The 13,833-nt window shown below is 40.3% G+C and overlaps 1 protein-coding gene across 2 annotated transcripts in view; it reads left to right on the top strand.

The window, feature by feature from the left end:
* Ogt (O-linked N-acetylglucosamine (GlcNAc) transferase) overlaps nt 1–11,234 on the top strand; it is a 45,212-nt gene extending 33,978 nt beyond the window's left edge. For both annotated transcript variants that reach the window (XM_059251353.1, XM_059251354.1), the window contains exons 15-22: nt 160–285; nt 812–982; nt 1,094–1,210; nt 1,306–1,476; nt 3,522–3,674; nt 7,216–7,468; nt 7,747–7,870; nt 9,018–11,234. In XM_059251353.1, coding sequence (XP_059107336.1) covers nt 160–285; nt 812–982; nt 1,094–1,210; nt 1,306–1,476; nt 3,522–3,674; nt 7,216–7,468; nt 7,747–7,870; nt 9,018–9,192 — 1,290 coding nt within the window. In that variant the 3' untranslated portion in view covers nt 9,193–11,234. The remainder of the gene's footprint in view (nt 1–159; nt 286–811; nt 983–1,093; nt 1,211–1,305; nt 1,477–3,521; nt 3,675–7,215; nt 7,469–7,746; nt 7,871–9,017) is intronic.
* The last annotated feature ends 2,599 nt before the right edge of the window (nt 11,235–13,833 follow it).

Raw genomic sequence — 13,833 nt, forward strand, 5'->3', positions numbered from 1 at the left:
TTCCTGCTTCCACCTCCCAAGTGGTGGGATTACAAGAGTGAGCCACTGTACCCAGCTTTCCCATCTCTTTTGCATCTAGGTCTGAATTCTGTTTAATGTCATGAAAACAAATTGAATTAATCTTGAGATTCTACATACTTCTTACTGTCTATTCCATAGATTCCGTGCAATGGAAAAGCAGCTGATCGCATCCACCAGGATGGAATTCACATCCTTGTAAATATGAATGGGTATACCAAGGGTGCTCGAAATGAGCTCTTTGCTCTCAGGCCAGCTCCTATTCAGGTAAGAGAATAGTCAGTCATTCGCAATGTTTATTGGACTAAAAAGACAGTGGTTTTTGGTTTTCCTCCATCTGACTAACTGCCTTTGAAAACAACAGGATAGACATTCTTGATTTTAATAGTGTTCTTGGAATACATGAGGATGGATTTTTGGGTGTAGACCTAGTGCCTATTTGTAAAATGTCAGTGGAGACAAGCATTTCATGGCTTTATTTAAATAGCTCTTTGTCCTATATATTTGAAGAATACCTTACCACTTAGAAGGTTAGTCTGAAAGACTGCTGGATTGCTCTTGGCTAAAGAAGTCAGCCTCCAGTATTTGTTTATTTACATATATGATTTGAGAGCCTTTTGATGAAGATCTTCTTTTGAAAAACTTTTGTGAAATGATTGCTACACACAAACACACCAAAAAAAAAAAAAAAAAAAAAAACCAAAAAACAAAAACCAAAAACCAACCCTGCAGTAATTTGGTAAGTTTGCAGATGGATGCAAGTTCTTAGTTTTTGGTCTGATTGTTTTTTTAGGCAATGTGGCTGGGATACCCTGGGACTAGTGGTGCACTGTTCATGGATTATATCATCACTGATCAGGAAACTTCCCCAGCTGAAGTTGCAGAGCAGTATTCTGAGAAACTGGCTTACATGCCCCATACTTTTTTTATTGGTGATCATGCTAACATGTTCCCTCACCTGAAGGTAGGCAGAAAACAACTCTATGGGGGAATTCAGAGAACTGTGTTCATGTTCCCCTTATTATTGTTCATATGCACCCTGAAAGGCATATCTGAAACTTTTTTTTTCCAATAGAAAAAAGCAGTCATTGATTTTAAATCCAATGGGCACATTTATGACAACCGGATAGTTCTGAATGGCATCGATCTCAAAGCATTTCTTGATAGTCTACCAGATGTGAAGATTGTCAAGGTCAGAACCTAGTCAGCATTTGTCATTAAAATGAACTAAATTTGTGAGGTTTGCTTAGAATGCGTTTTATTTCATTGATGTTTTTGTTTCTTCAGATGAAATGTCCCGATGGAGGTGACAATGCAGACACCAGTAACACGGCTCTCAATATGCCTGTCATTCCCATGAATACGATTGCAGAAGCAGTCATTGAGATGATCAACAGAGGACAGATTCAGATAACCATTAATGGATTCAGTATTAGCAATGGACTGGCCACTACACAGGTGGAGGAGACCATACACGCATTGTTTCCTTTCTCTTACAGCCACGCTGTGTTTTGTTTTCTAAATACATTCATTTTTATTTTCTGTACCTTGGTGTTTTGCCTGCATGTATGTCTGTGTGAGGATGTTGGATCCTGGGAGTTACAGACAGTTGTGAGTTGCCATTTGGATGCTGGGAATTGAACTCAGGCCTTCTGGAAGAGCATCCAGTGCTCTTAACCGCTGAGCTATTGCTCCAGCCCAGAACCACTCTGTTTTATAGAGGAGGAAATGAGCTCCTTGAAAACTGGCTCTTTTGTAGTTGTCTGGTCTTAAAAGTCATCTGTCTTCAGCCATCAGGTTCCTTAGTGAGCGCCTAATGTGCCCCAATGCCTTGGTTTGCCTGTCTGTGCCTTTATTCTTATCTGTAAGCGCCATGTGGTGTTTTGGCTCTGTAAACTCAACGATTTCCTGGCCAAATCCTGCACAGCCTTTCAGTTCAGATAGTTCTTAGAGGAGCCAGTTCCTGTACTAATCTCTAGTCTCTCCTTCCATACTCATTGGTACTTGTCTCCCGTGCTTCTGTAGGAGTTTGGGTTCATTGTTCCATTCAGCGTAGTGCAGGGTAGTGCTTGTGTTTGTATCCTTCGGCAGATGGAATTACTTTCGTGCTCATGTCTTAATCACAGTAATATGTATTCCCTGAGTGTGTGTGCATGGGTATAGCATACTTGAATAGGTAAATATGTAGCTCTATCAATAAGAGTGGAAGAGGGCAAGGATCTTAGACCTCTTAGGGGTTTACTTTATTGAGATATCCACAGTCATGTAACAGCATAAAGCATAACGCAGTGCTCGAAAGTATGGGATTTATAAATCAAACTGTAGTTGAAGAAGTTGACCATCAGTGTAAGGGGGGAGTAATTGAAATTTGCCTTGGAGACAGGATATGATTTGGAGAAGGACATTTCATCCATGAAGAACGGAGTAAAAAAGCAAAAGCTTTCTATTGGTTATAGGGTTTGGAGTACTTCTGTTTTTGTTGTTTTTTGAGGCAAGAGTTTTTCTGTGTAGCCCTGGCTGTCCTGGAATTCTATAGAATAGGCTGGCCTTGGACTGAGAGATCCTCCTGCCTCTGCCTTCTGAGTGCTGGCATTAAAAGCCACCACCATTGGCCTTGTTCGGTTATTTTTGAGACAGGACCTGGCTATGTAGCCCAGGCTGTTCTCAAACTTGGCAGCCCTCCTGCCTTTTGAGAGTCTCTTGACTGACTAAAGCAATAATTTTCTTAGGGCAGTTCCTCCTAAGTCAAAATAATGGTATCGCTTTTTATGTCTTAAAAATGAACTATATCAAAACATTTTCTCATTACAGCTCAGGGACAGGACTTAAAATGCTTACACCATTTTATATCTTATGAATTGATTCTTTTTCTAAAAAAATATTTATGGGTGTAACCTGAATGTATGTCTGTGTACTATGTGCATGCCTGGTGTCTAGGGAGGCCAGAAGATGGCATAGGTCTCCTGGAACTGGAATTATGGAAGGTTGTGAGCTGTCCTATCATGTGGGTGCTGAGACTCAAACCCAGATCCTCTGGAAGAGCAGCTAGTGCTCTTAACAGCTGAGCCATCTCTGTAGCTTGTTCATTCACTCTTGTACTCTCTTTCCATACTGTGTGTGTGTGTGTGTGTGTGCGTGTGCGCGCGCGCGCGCGCGCGCGCGCGGGGGCCTTGGAGCCTTATGCATTCTAGATCAACACTCTACTATAGATACACCCCCATCCTTTGGCTTGTCTCTTTTTTTGGAAGGCTTCTGTGGGGTGGAGCTCTCATATAGCCCAGGCTAGCGTCAAACCTTTATCTCTGATCATTCTTCTCCCATCTCCCGAGTGTTAGAATTATATATAGATGTGTACCACTATTCCTTGTTTTGTGCAGTACTTGAATCAAACCCAGGGATTCTTGCTTGCTCAGCAAGCCCTTGACCAACTGGACTACATCTGCAATTCTCTTTGGTCTGTGTTAACTCTAATTTTAATCATCATGTTCTTTTCGTTTTTCTAGATCAATAATAAGGCTGCAACTGGAGAGGAGGTTCCCCGTACCATTATTGTAACCACCCGTTCCCAGTACGGGCTACCAGAAGATGCCATTGTGTATTGTAACTTTAATCAGTTATATAAAATCGACCCTTCTACCCTGCAGATGTGGGCAAATGTGAGTATGTGTAGATTTGTTATTAATACCTATTGATGAGTAAAGATTATGTACATGGGCTATCTTGCTGAAGCTGTCCCCCCTTTTTTATTTATGGACTATTGTGCTTATTTTTATTACCAAGAATTGTGAAGTTTTCAGTTGTTTTAAATCATTTTCATTTTTCGAGATTATAATTAATATAATTTCCCCCTTTCTTCTCTCCAAACCCTGCCATGTCCACTCCCTTTTCTCTCTTTCAAATTCATTGTTTCCTTTTCCTTAGTAGTTGTTGCAAGCAGGGTTTCTCTGTGTAACAGCCCTGTCCTGGAACTCACTCCGTAGGCCAGGCTGGCCTTGAGCTCACAGAGATCCATCTGCCTCTGCCTTCCAAGCGCTGGGATTAAAGGTGTGTGCCACCACTGCCCAGTGTTTCTTTTTCTTTGGTGGTGGTGGTGGTGGTGGTGGTGGTGGTAGTAGTAGTAATAGTAATTGTGTGTATTCATGTATATTCCTAAATGCATAAATACAACCCACTCAGTCTGTTTAACGTAACTTGTATTGTTGTTTTTGGGATGAGGTTTCAATATATCCCAGGCTGGCCTTGTAACATAGCAGAGGATAACACTGAACTTCTGTTCATTCTGCCTCTACTTTTTGAGTGTTGGGATTGCAGGGGTTTGCCACCACATCTGGTTATGTGGTGCTGGGAATTAATCCAGGGCTCCCTTCATGCTAGACAAGTAACTCTACCAACTGAGCTATGTCCACAGCCATTTTCAGTTTTGATTTCACCCTCTAATGTTGTTGTATTTTCCTCCAGTGTTGGGGATCATGCTCAGGGTGTGATACACAGTAGGCAAGCTCTGTACCAGTGAGCTCTATCCCCAGTCTTTTGATGTATTTATTTTTATTTCTTAAGACAGGGTCTCTATATAGTCCTGGATGTCCTAGAACTCAGTATGTAGGCCAAGCTGGCGTCAAACTTAGATCATCTGCCTCTGTCTCCTGAGTTCTGCATTAAAGGTGTGCACCACAAGTGGTTTCAGTCTTGTGATTTTTTTTTTTTTTTTTTTGGTTTTTCGAGACAGGGTTTCTCTGTGTAGCTTTGTGCCTTTCCTGGAACTCACTCGGTAGCCCAGGCTGGCCTCGAACTCACAGAAATTCACCTGGCTCTGCCTCCCGAGTGCTGGGATTAAAGGAGTGCGCCACCACCGCCCGGCAGTCTTGTGATTTTTAAATTTCATGCTATAAAACATTTATACAAAGTGTTCTGCCCAAACCAGATGTCAACAAACTTTTTCTTCAAAATGTAAATGACATTTGCAATTTTGTGATTAGCAATCCAGTCATCTTTCCTATTTATCCTATGTATCATGAAAACACCTTAGGTATTATGGAAATGTACCCACGGTCATGTACATCAAATTTTATTTCTAAAAACTGGCGGCATACCATACTTGGCTCACAGGCCATAGTTTGCCAACCCCTGGCCTAAACTGATAGCAAAGCTTGCTGTGTGGCCGCCCATGTTTAACAGTCTTGCAAGTCTATATATAGAGTTGAACCAGGAAAGAGTTGGTCGATGACCCTACTTTTCAGTGAGCTCGTGAGCCTGGTTTGCAGAAGCACAACACTGAGTATATGGAGCTAGCTGGCCCTGAGTCTGTATAACTGAAATGGTGTATTTCTTTTTAACCTTTCGTTAGGAAGAAATCATTCCTTGTTTGATTTTCATTCCCTACCCCCAAGTATCTGTTCTATTTGTCTGAAAGGGAAGGGTAATATAGAAAGAGAGAAAGTGAATGATTAAACCTCTATTATCCCTGAATCCTCACTTTGGCTAAAACTCTGAAAGCAAAACTTACCTAACAGGCTAGTTTCAGTTTTGTTTTGTTTTTTTAAATTCTGTTTATGAATATTCCTGCATCTCAATATAGAGCTACTAATGCGCTTTAAAAAAAAAAAAAACCAAGGAATTGCTTCCAAGAGTGTTAGATAAATGTATGTACATTGTACAACGTTTAAAAATGTGAAGTAGTCTGAATTTGGAAATTTGTCTATTCTCACATTTTTCAGAGGAGGAAGTGTGAAGTTCTGTGATATGTTGAATAAATGCACTTCTGAATCAGGAGTAGGTAAACTGGTCTGGAGGCCAAATCCACTGCTTGGCTCGTTGCTTGGTTCTTTTTGATGCTGGGGTGGAACCCAGGTCCTTGCACATGCTAGGCAAGTACTCTACCGTTGAGCTCCATCCCCAGCCTCTCATTGCTTATTTTTATAAATAGAACTTTGACATATGAACATACACATGTACTTAGACACTTACTATCTATGGCTGCTTTCAAGCTACAAAGTAAGCAGTTTTGAAAGAGTCCATGGGACTGAAAAGCCGGTACTATTTTCTATCTGGTCATTTATAGAAGTCTGCTGCCTTCTGATCTAGATTAGGCAAGTTGGCCAGATTCTGTTACTGTTCCTTATGTGGTGTGGTTTGGGATTTAAAATTTGAAGTACTGGATGTGATAAAATGTGCTGGTACTCCAACCTACTCTGGAGGCTGAGTTAGAGTTGCTTGAGTCCATGAATTTGTGGCCAGCCTGGAAAACTTAATGAGACCCTGTCCCTTAAAAACAAAAATAGGGAGAGAGGCCTCACCGCCACCTTAGGAACTATTGGCAGTAATAGTTACTGGGGGAGGTAGAGTCATTTTCTGTAGTAGTAATTTGCCCATGTTCCAGTAACTCACCCCCCACCCATTTTTATGTAAGCAATCCCAATTAAATTCAGTGGATCATAAACACAAAAATAGTCACAGTAAACACGGAGGTAGGAGGGGTTTTACAAAATGGGAAAGGTGAGTAATGGAGGGTGAAAATGACTCCTTCTAAAAATATGTATGGAATCGTCAAGATTTTTTTAAAATGTAAGACATAATGGAGGGTGAAAATGACTCCTTCCAAAAATATGTATGGAATCGTCAAGATTTTTTTAAAATGTAAGACATAATGGAGGGTGAAAATGACTCCTTCTAAAAATGTGTATGGAATTGTCAAGATTTTTTTTTAAGTGTAAGACACTCAAATTCCCATCTTTAACAAAGACCACCGCCTATATTAGTTCCTGCCACATATAGTTGCCTCAGATTGTAACAGTTAGTGACTTGACTCTTGTTTTCTAATTCTTTTCTCTGTCCTCAGACTCTCTGGGGACAGCTAAGAGAAAAGGAGTAACTCAAATGACACAATTCATCTCTTTGTGGAAAGACCTGGGGCCCAAGCAGGCTTCCTCACTTGTTTGAGGCAGGGTCTCCTTGAATTTAGGAACCTCCTGCTTCAGTTCTGCCAGGATTATAAGGGTGTGCCACAATGCCCAGATGAGGTGGTGTTGGGGTCAGTCACAGGACTTGTGAGTGCGAGGCAAACTCTCCCAGCAGAGTTGCATTACCACATCCCAAGTATGCTTCTCATGGAAAGAATAAAGTGAAATAGAATCATTTTGGGAAAGGGCAGATGTGCTATTAATCTTCTCATTTTCCTTTTTTTTTTTTTTTTTTTTTAAGATTCTGAAACGTGTGCCTAATAGCGTCCTTTGGCTGTTGCGTTTTCCAGCAGTAGGAGAACCCAATATTCAACAATATGCACAAAATATGGGCCTTCCCCAGAACCGTATCATTTTTTCACCTGTGGCTCCTAAAGAGGAGCATGTCAGGAGAGGTCAGCTGGCTGATGTCTGCCTGGACACTCCCTTATGTAATGGGCACACCACAGGGATGGATGTTCTCTGGGCAGGAACACCCATGGTGACTATGCCAGGTAAGTGGCTGATAAATCATTGCATCCTTCTTTATTCATTAAAAGTGTTTTTTTTGTTTTTTGTTTTTTTTTTTTTTGATCAAGAGGAATACTTGAAGGTGACATTGTATGTACTTGAAGTAATTAAGGCAGGAGGATAGAAAATGGGACTTCTTCAAGCCTGAGTACTTGGCACCACCCTTCTTGTCTGTACTGTGTAGGTACTTCAATGCAATTAACAATGACGACTATGTGACTTCCCAGTTCGAAGATGTGCAATTACTGTCTTTACTTTCCAGGAGAGACGCTTGCCTCTCGAGTTGCAGCTTCTCAGCTTACTTGCCTAGGATGTCTTGAGCTCATTGCTAAAAGCAGACAAGAATATGAAGACATAGCTGTAAAACTGGGAACTGATCTAGAATAGTAAGTAAACTGCCAGGAACAAACTATATCTGAGAACGTGGCTAAAAGAAAGCCATAAATTAAGGATAATTTAAAATAGATGAATTAAGTTGTATGCTCTCTGGATGAGAAGAGACATGATCTAAACTCTCAAGTAATCACTAGACTTTAGTAAAGCACTTTCCAAAGTGTCAGATGTTTGAGCCTAATAATCCACTTCTTCACAGTAGGATTTAAAACAAAACAAAACAAAACAAAACAAAACAAAACAAAACAAAACAAAACAAAACAAAACAAAACAAAAACCAATACTACCACCAAAAAAGCACAAAACAACTGAGTTGCTTGAAAATGAGTGAGAATTAGAGGGATCATGCTATGGTAAATGGAGCTTCACCCATTCAATGAGATAGTGTTTCTAATTTGTCTCTTTGTTTCATGCTGTTTATGTTTAATGCATTCATTTTTTTTCTGGGTGATGGAGGGACACACCTTTAATCCCAGCATTTGGGCGATAGAGGCAGGCAATCTCTGTGAGTTCAAGGCCAGTCGTTGTCTTCTGGCCATTACATGCACACACAAACACATGCATAGATACCCACATACACAAATAGAGTTCATAGGGTCTTTTTTGTTTTGTTTTGTTTGAAAGGAAGCATTAATATTAATATGAATACAGTTGGGTTGAACGTAACCAATGGAAGCCAACTTTCAATATACTTCTGATGCTGTGTTAAACTCCATGACCAAAGTGAACTTGGAGAAGAAAGGGTTTATTTGGCTTACATATCCATGTCACAGTTCATCATGAAGGGATGCCAAGGCAAGAACCTGGAAGCAAGAGTTGAAGCACAGAAATGGAGGAACACTGCTTGTTGGCTTGTTCCCCGTGGCTTGCTCAGCCTGCTTGCTAGGCTACATTGGCCTGGGTCCTCCCCCATTAATCATTAAGAAAATGTCTTACAGACATGCCCACAGACCAGTCTGATGGATGCAGTTTCTCACTTGAGTTCCCTCTTCTTAGATGTTTATGTTAAGTTGACAGGCCAATCAGAAAAAAATAATTATTTTTTATATTATACCATAAAATGACTAGGTATTTATAGGGTCTAGTTCTGAGTTTTTGTTCTGATTTGTAAAATTGGTTCTCTTTGTTTTTATTACCTAGCCTGAAGAAAATCCGTGGCAAAGTCTGGAAACAGAGAATATCTAGCCCTCTGTTCAACACCAAACAATATACAATGGAATTAGAGCGGCTCTATCTGCAGATGTGGGAGCATTATGCAGCTGGCAACAAACCTGACCACATGATTAAGCCTGTTGAAGTCACTGAGTCAGCCTGAATAAAGACTGCATACAATTACCCCTCTACCTGAGCCTCAACCTTCTGGGGGAAAGGGAACTAGATAACATGCTTTGTGCTTATCTGTACAGTACCGTGTTGCAGATGGGTGATATATAACGATAATAGAATAGCACAGCCAGACTTGCTTCCTGCATGATCGGGAGAGACGAGATAAGAAACTGCTATTCCAAAAGGAATCTCTGTAGTGTGTTGCAGCAAGCAGGTGGTGCAGAGGTCTGGAAGGTCTGGTCTCCCTTGGTCTTCCATGGGATGCTTAATGTGGAGGGAGATAGAGATTGACCAGCCATTTTGTGATTCCATGGATTGATTGAGTCTTCTGATCCTTCTTTTTTTCTTTATATTTTGGGTATTGGAGCTTTTAAAAATGTTTGCTTTCAGGTATTTTTACTCATGCGAAGTGATGTTGGTTGTTCTGAGATAAGGTTTTAAACTAAAATGTTGCTTCCTGTTTTAGTGTCTGAACTCTGACAGGGTGACAGGGACCTTGCTGGTGTAGTCTTTTTATAGGTTTTATAAACCACTGGAGTCTATATCAGTCGTTTTAGTGTCTGACCTAATGCTTGATGCTGGCAATGCTTTGTTGATTTAGATGGCGACTCAGATTTTTCAGCCTCTTTTCTCATTTCTTTTCTCCCACCTCCCTTTAAATTCGCCTGTGACTGCTAACGATACCAAGTCTTGTTTCAAACATCCTAGAGTGTTTCTCTTAAACACGCCATCTGGTGCCAAATGAAAATTCTTAGGAGTGAATATTAATCACAAAGGGCACAGTTGTGGTACTGTTACTGATAATAATGTAGATTTTTTTTTTTTGCCTAATTTTTACCCATTTCACCAGTGTTTAAGCCCCCGACTGCCCCTTCTATGCTGCTTCCAAAAGTGATAGTGTGTGATAAGATTTTTACCGTCCTTTCTAAAGTTTGTTTTTTTCTTTAAAGTGAGTCCTGTTCTTCCTATTTCTTTCAGCAGAAATGAAATCCCAGGTAAGTATAAGTATTCAAATATTTGATTAGTAAGTTGCAGATATCTCCAGTACATTAAATATTGTTCACTGACAGATTTCGAGGTAAAAGCTCGGCAGGACCATCTCTCTACAGGCAGTTATTTTTCAGACTGTGTTAATATATATCTTTTGGACTTAGTCGCTACATTTATGGATTCAACCTTGGTAGTAGTGAATTTGCATCACTACTTGGTTTAGAGTACAAGTTAGACATTTGCCCTCCTGGAGCTTGAATTCTTGCATTTCAATAAAAGGTAGAGGGCTTGAGGCTTTAACAAAGAAGCCACCATATGAATATGTTTCTACTACTCTACTGCATTTCTACTCTCCAGTCACAGGTCAGTTTCATGTTAGTGCTTTAGATTATGTCTTTCCAAAGCACCTAGGCAGTGCACCTATTCTGTAGCTGCAGCTGTTGCCTGAATGTACCTTAGCTGACAAGTTATTGATAATTGAGAACTTGAATTTGTGATTCTTACTGCTAGTTAAAACCTAAGCAAGGAGTCTCCTGTGTAATTCTGAAGCAGAATTACATTGTAATGAACTGTGTACCTTTAGTAATGTAAATCCAGGAACACCAGTTAAGGGATTTATTAATTTATTTTTTAACTGAATAAATAATCAGTTAAAGGTTGCCAGCATGGTTACAGGTAAACTGACTTTCCAAATTCACGGAACTACTAAATGTGGGATTGGGTAATAGACTTCCAGTGCCACTGAGGCTGTGATCTGTGGCCATATTACATAGCACATCATTCCTCCTATAGGGAGGAACTTTTTCCTGGCACGAAAAGTAGCCGCTCTGGTTGAAGCTTTGCTTATTGTAACAGGCTTTTATTTCCAGGTAACATGTCTGTGGAAGACTTAATTCTGATAGTTATAGATATTACTGGAAACTAATTTGTTTTTTTTTCTATTATATTCTGCTTTATTGAAAAAGTAAAGCATTTAAATTGTTCTCCAGAAATACAGATGTTGTCTTGCGATCTTTAAATAAATGGATGATTTCCCCTTAATATGACTTGATGTATTTTGTCTCGTTATGTTGAGTATTACTGACAAAACCTACGCTTGAGTAACTGAAAACAGCATAACCAGGAAGTGTTTCCCTATTTTAGGTGTGATGTTGTTAGGAATTAACTTTGTTTTCTTAGCCAAGTCTGATGGGAGGATTGGAGATACTAAATAATCCATTAAGGGGACATCAGAACCCCAAATAACCATCTTTGCTGTTAAGGGTCATTTTTGTTTACTTTCCATTCTGGGGATTGAGCAGAGGGCCTTATGTGTGTCAAGCACGTGTATACAGACTGAGCTACAGAACGGCCTGTATACTCTCATTCTTTATATGCTGTTTACAGACAGAACTCTTCCCTCCACTGTGGACAGTGGTTGAACTCAGCCACAAGATTGGCTTCTAGTTTTTCCAGAGACATAAAAGGGAAACATTTGAGGTTGGAGAGATGGCTCAGCAGTTGAGAATTCTGGGTGCGCTTCCAGAGGCCCCAGGTTTGACTCCCAGCACCTACTTGGCAATTTGTAACTCTGTTCCAGGGGATCCAATACCCTCTTTTGGCCTCCCTGGGCACCAGGTGTGCACGTGGTGCACAGTTTATACATACAAGCAAAACACAAATTAAAAATATGTACATTAACATGGTGTATAGGCATACAACCAGGCAAAACCCATATATATATATAATAAAATACTTTTAAAAATATTTAATATTAAGTAAAATTTCATATAATTTACTTACCAATTTTATTGTACCCCCAAAGCCTTAATGAGATTTGTGTTTGTTGGAATCTGGGTACTTTGGGTCACAATGATTAATGGTATTGGGTTCTGTGTCTTCTGACTCCTAGCTATAAATCCCAGCACTGGTAGGCTGAGACAGGAGAATTACTAGAGGTTCAAGGACATACCAGGCTATGTACTGAAACTCTGTCTCAAAAAGGATGGTATGGGAAGAAAGGTTGCCTCATGACTCTAGTGCGGGATGAAGTCAGCTAGTCATAAAAGTTTGTTCTTCACCCTCATGTTGCTAAGAGCGCTTCATTTATCTCACCTCTGGCAGCTTCTGCCTTCACTCTAAGAGTTCCCTGAATACATGAAAGAAATTTGGGTAATTGCTGAAATGCCTGAATTTGAACTTCTTTTGCAGTTTTAGACGGGATTCCATGTAGCCAAGGCTGGCCCAACTTCAGGTTCTTCTGCTTCTGCTTCCCATGTGCTGGTGTTAAAGAGAATTTATAAGCATGTGCCACCTTGTCCTGCTGGTTTTTTTGTTTTTGACAGGATCTCACTGCATAACCCTGGTTGGCTTCAAATTTTTCCTTCCTGACCTGGATTTACAGGTATGTGCCGCCGTACCTGGCTGAACTGTTTAAAGATTTAATTTAAATCCTAACTTTTATTTGAAGTTTTTTGTTGTGAAGGCAGTTAAGGCAGTTTCACAATATTGCTCAGACTGGCCTTGAACCTGGGAGTATAGGTGTGTACTATAATGCTTGAATTATGTTCCTTATACTTAACCATTTAGGCTCTTAACCTATACTTCTAATCCATATAATCAAGGAATCTCCATTTTTATGGAGGAGAGAGAAAGTTACTATTACTCTTATTAGTTCAAGAAGCTTATCTAGTTGTTCATTTGTTTATTTATAGTGCATTTTGGAACTAGTGCTGTTACAATTGAGTTCTAGCTCTGCCACTTTCTAGTTGTTCAACCTCTTAAGAATATTAACATTGCATTTTAATGTTTCTTTTTATGTGTATGGGTGTTTGCATGCATGTCCATAACCTGCATGTTTGTGGTGCTGACAGAAGCCCAAAGTGGATCCCTTGGATTTGGAGTTACAGATGATTGTGAGCAGCCATGTGGGTGCTGGGAATCGAGCCCGGGTCCTCTGGAGGAACAGCAGTGCTCTTTACAGCTGAGCCTCTCTCCAGCCCTACATTTTTATTTTTTAAAACTTGGTGTATAGTGTATGTATGTCAGTTGTATTCTCTCTGTGATTCTCTATCCTATTTCTAGGTATTTCCATCTTACATCTCTCTCTTACCTACCTGGCCCCATCTCCATGCACTGAGATTAAAGAGGTGTCTGTGCTCTATGTTCATGCTTGTCCAGCAAGCATTTTACTTGCTGAACCATCTTCCCAGGCCCTAACATTGAATTTTTAATTGTTTAGAGACAAGAGTTCCCTTTCGTTGTCCAGGTGGGCTTGGGCTCCTGGGTTCCCAGGCTCAAAGGATCCTTTGGCCTAAGCTTCCTGAGTAGTTGTGACTAGGGTGACGTACCAGTGCCTTTGTTCCTGGGTTATATACATTTTTTTTATTTTAATTTTTTATTAGATTTCTTTACATGTATGAGGTTTTGCTTTCATGTATGTCTGTGCACCACGTGTGTGCCTGGTGCCTGAGGAGGTCAGAAGAGGGCCTCAGATTCTCTGGAATTGGAGTTATGGATGGTTGTGAGCCATTGTATGGGGGCTAAGAATTAAATCCAGATCTTCTGCAAGAATAGTGCTCTTAACCACGGAACCAACCATCTATCCAGCCCCTCATGTACTTTGTGGCCGTTCTGGACTCACTATGGAGATCAGGCTTGC

Source organism: Peromyscus eremicus, chromosome X (assembly GCF_949786415.1).
Source record: "Peromyscus eremicus chromosome X, PerEre_H2_v1, whole genome shotgun sequence".
Taxonomy (NCBI): Eukaryota; Metazoa; Chordata; class Mammalia; order Rodentia; family Cricetidae; genus Peromyscus; species Peromyscus eremicus.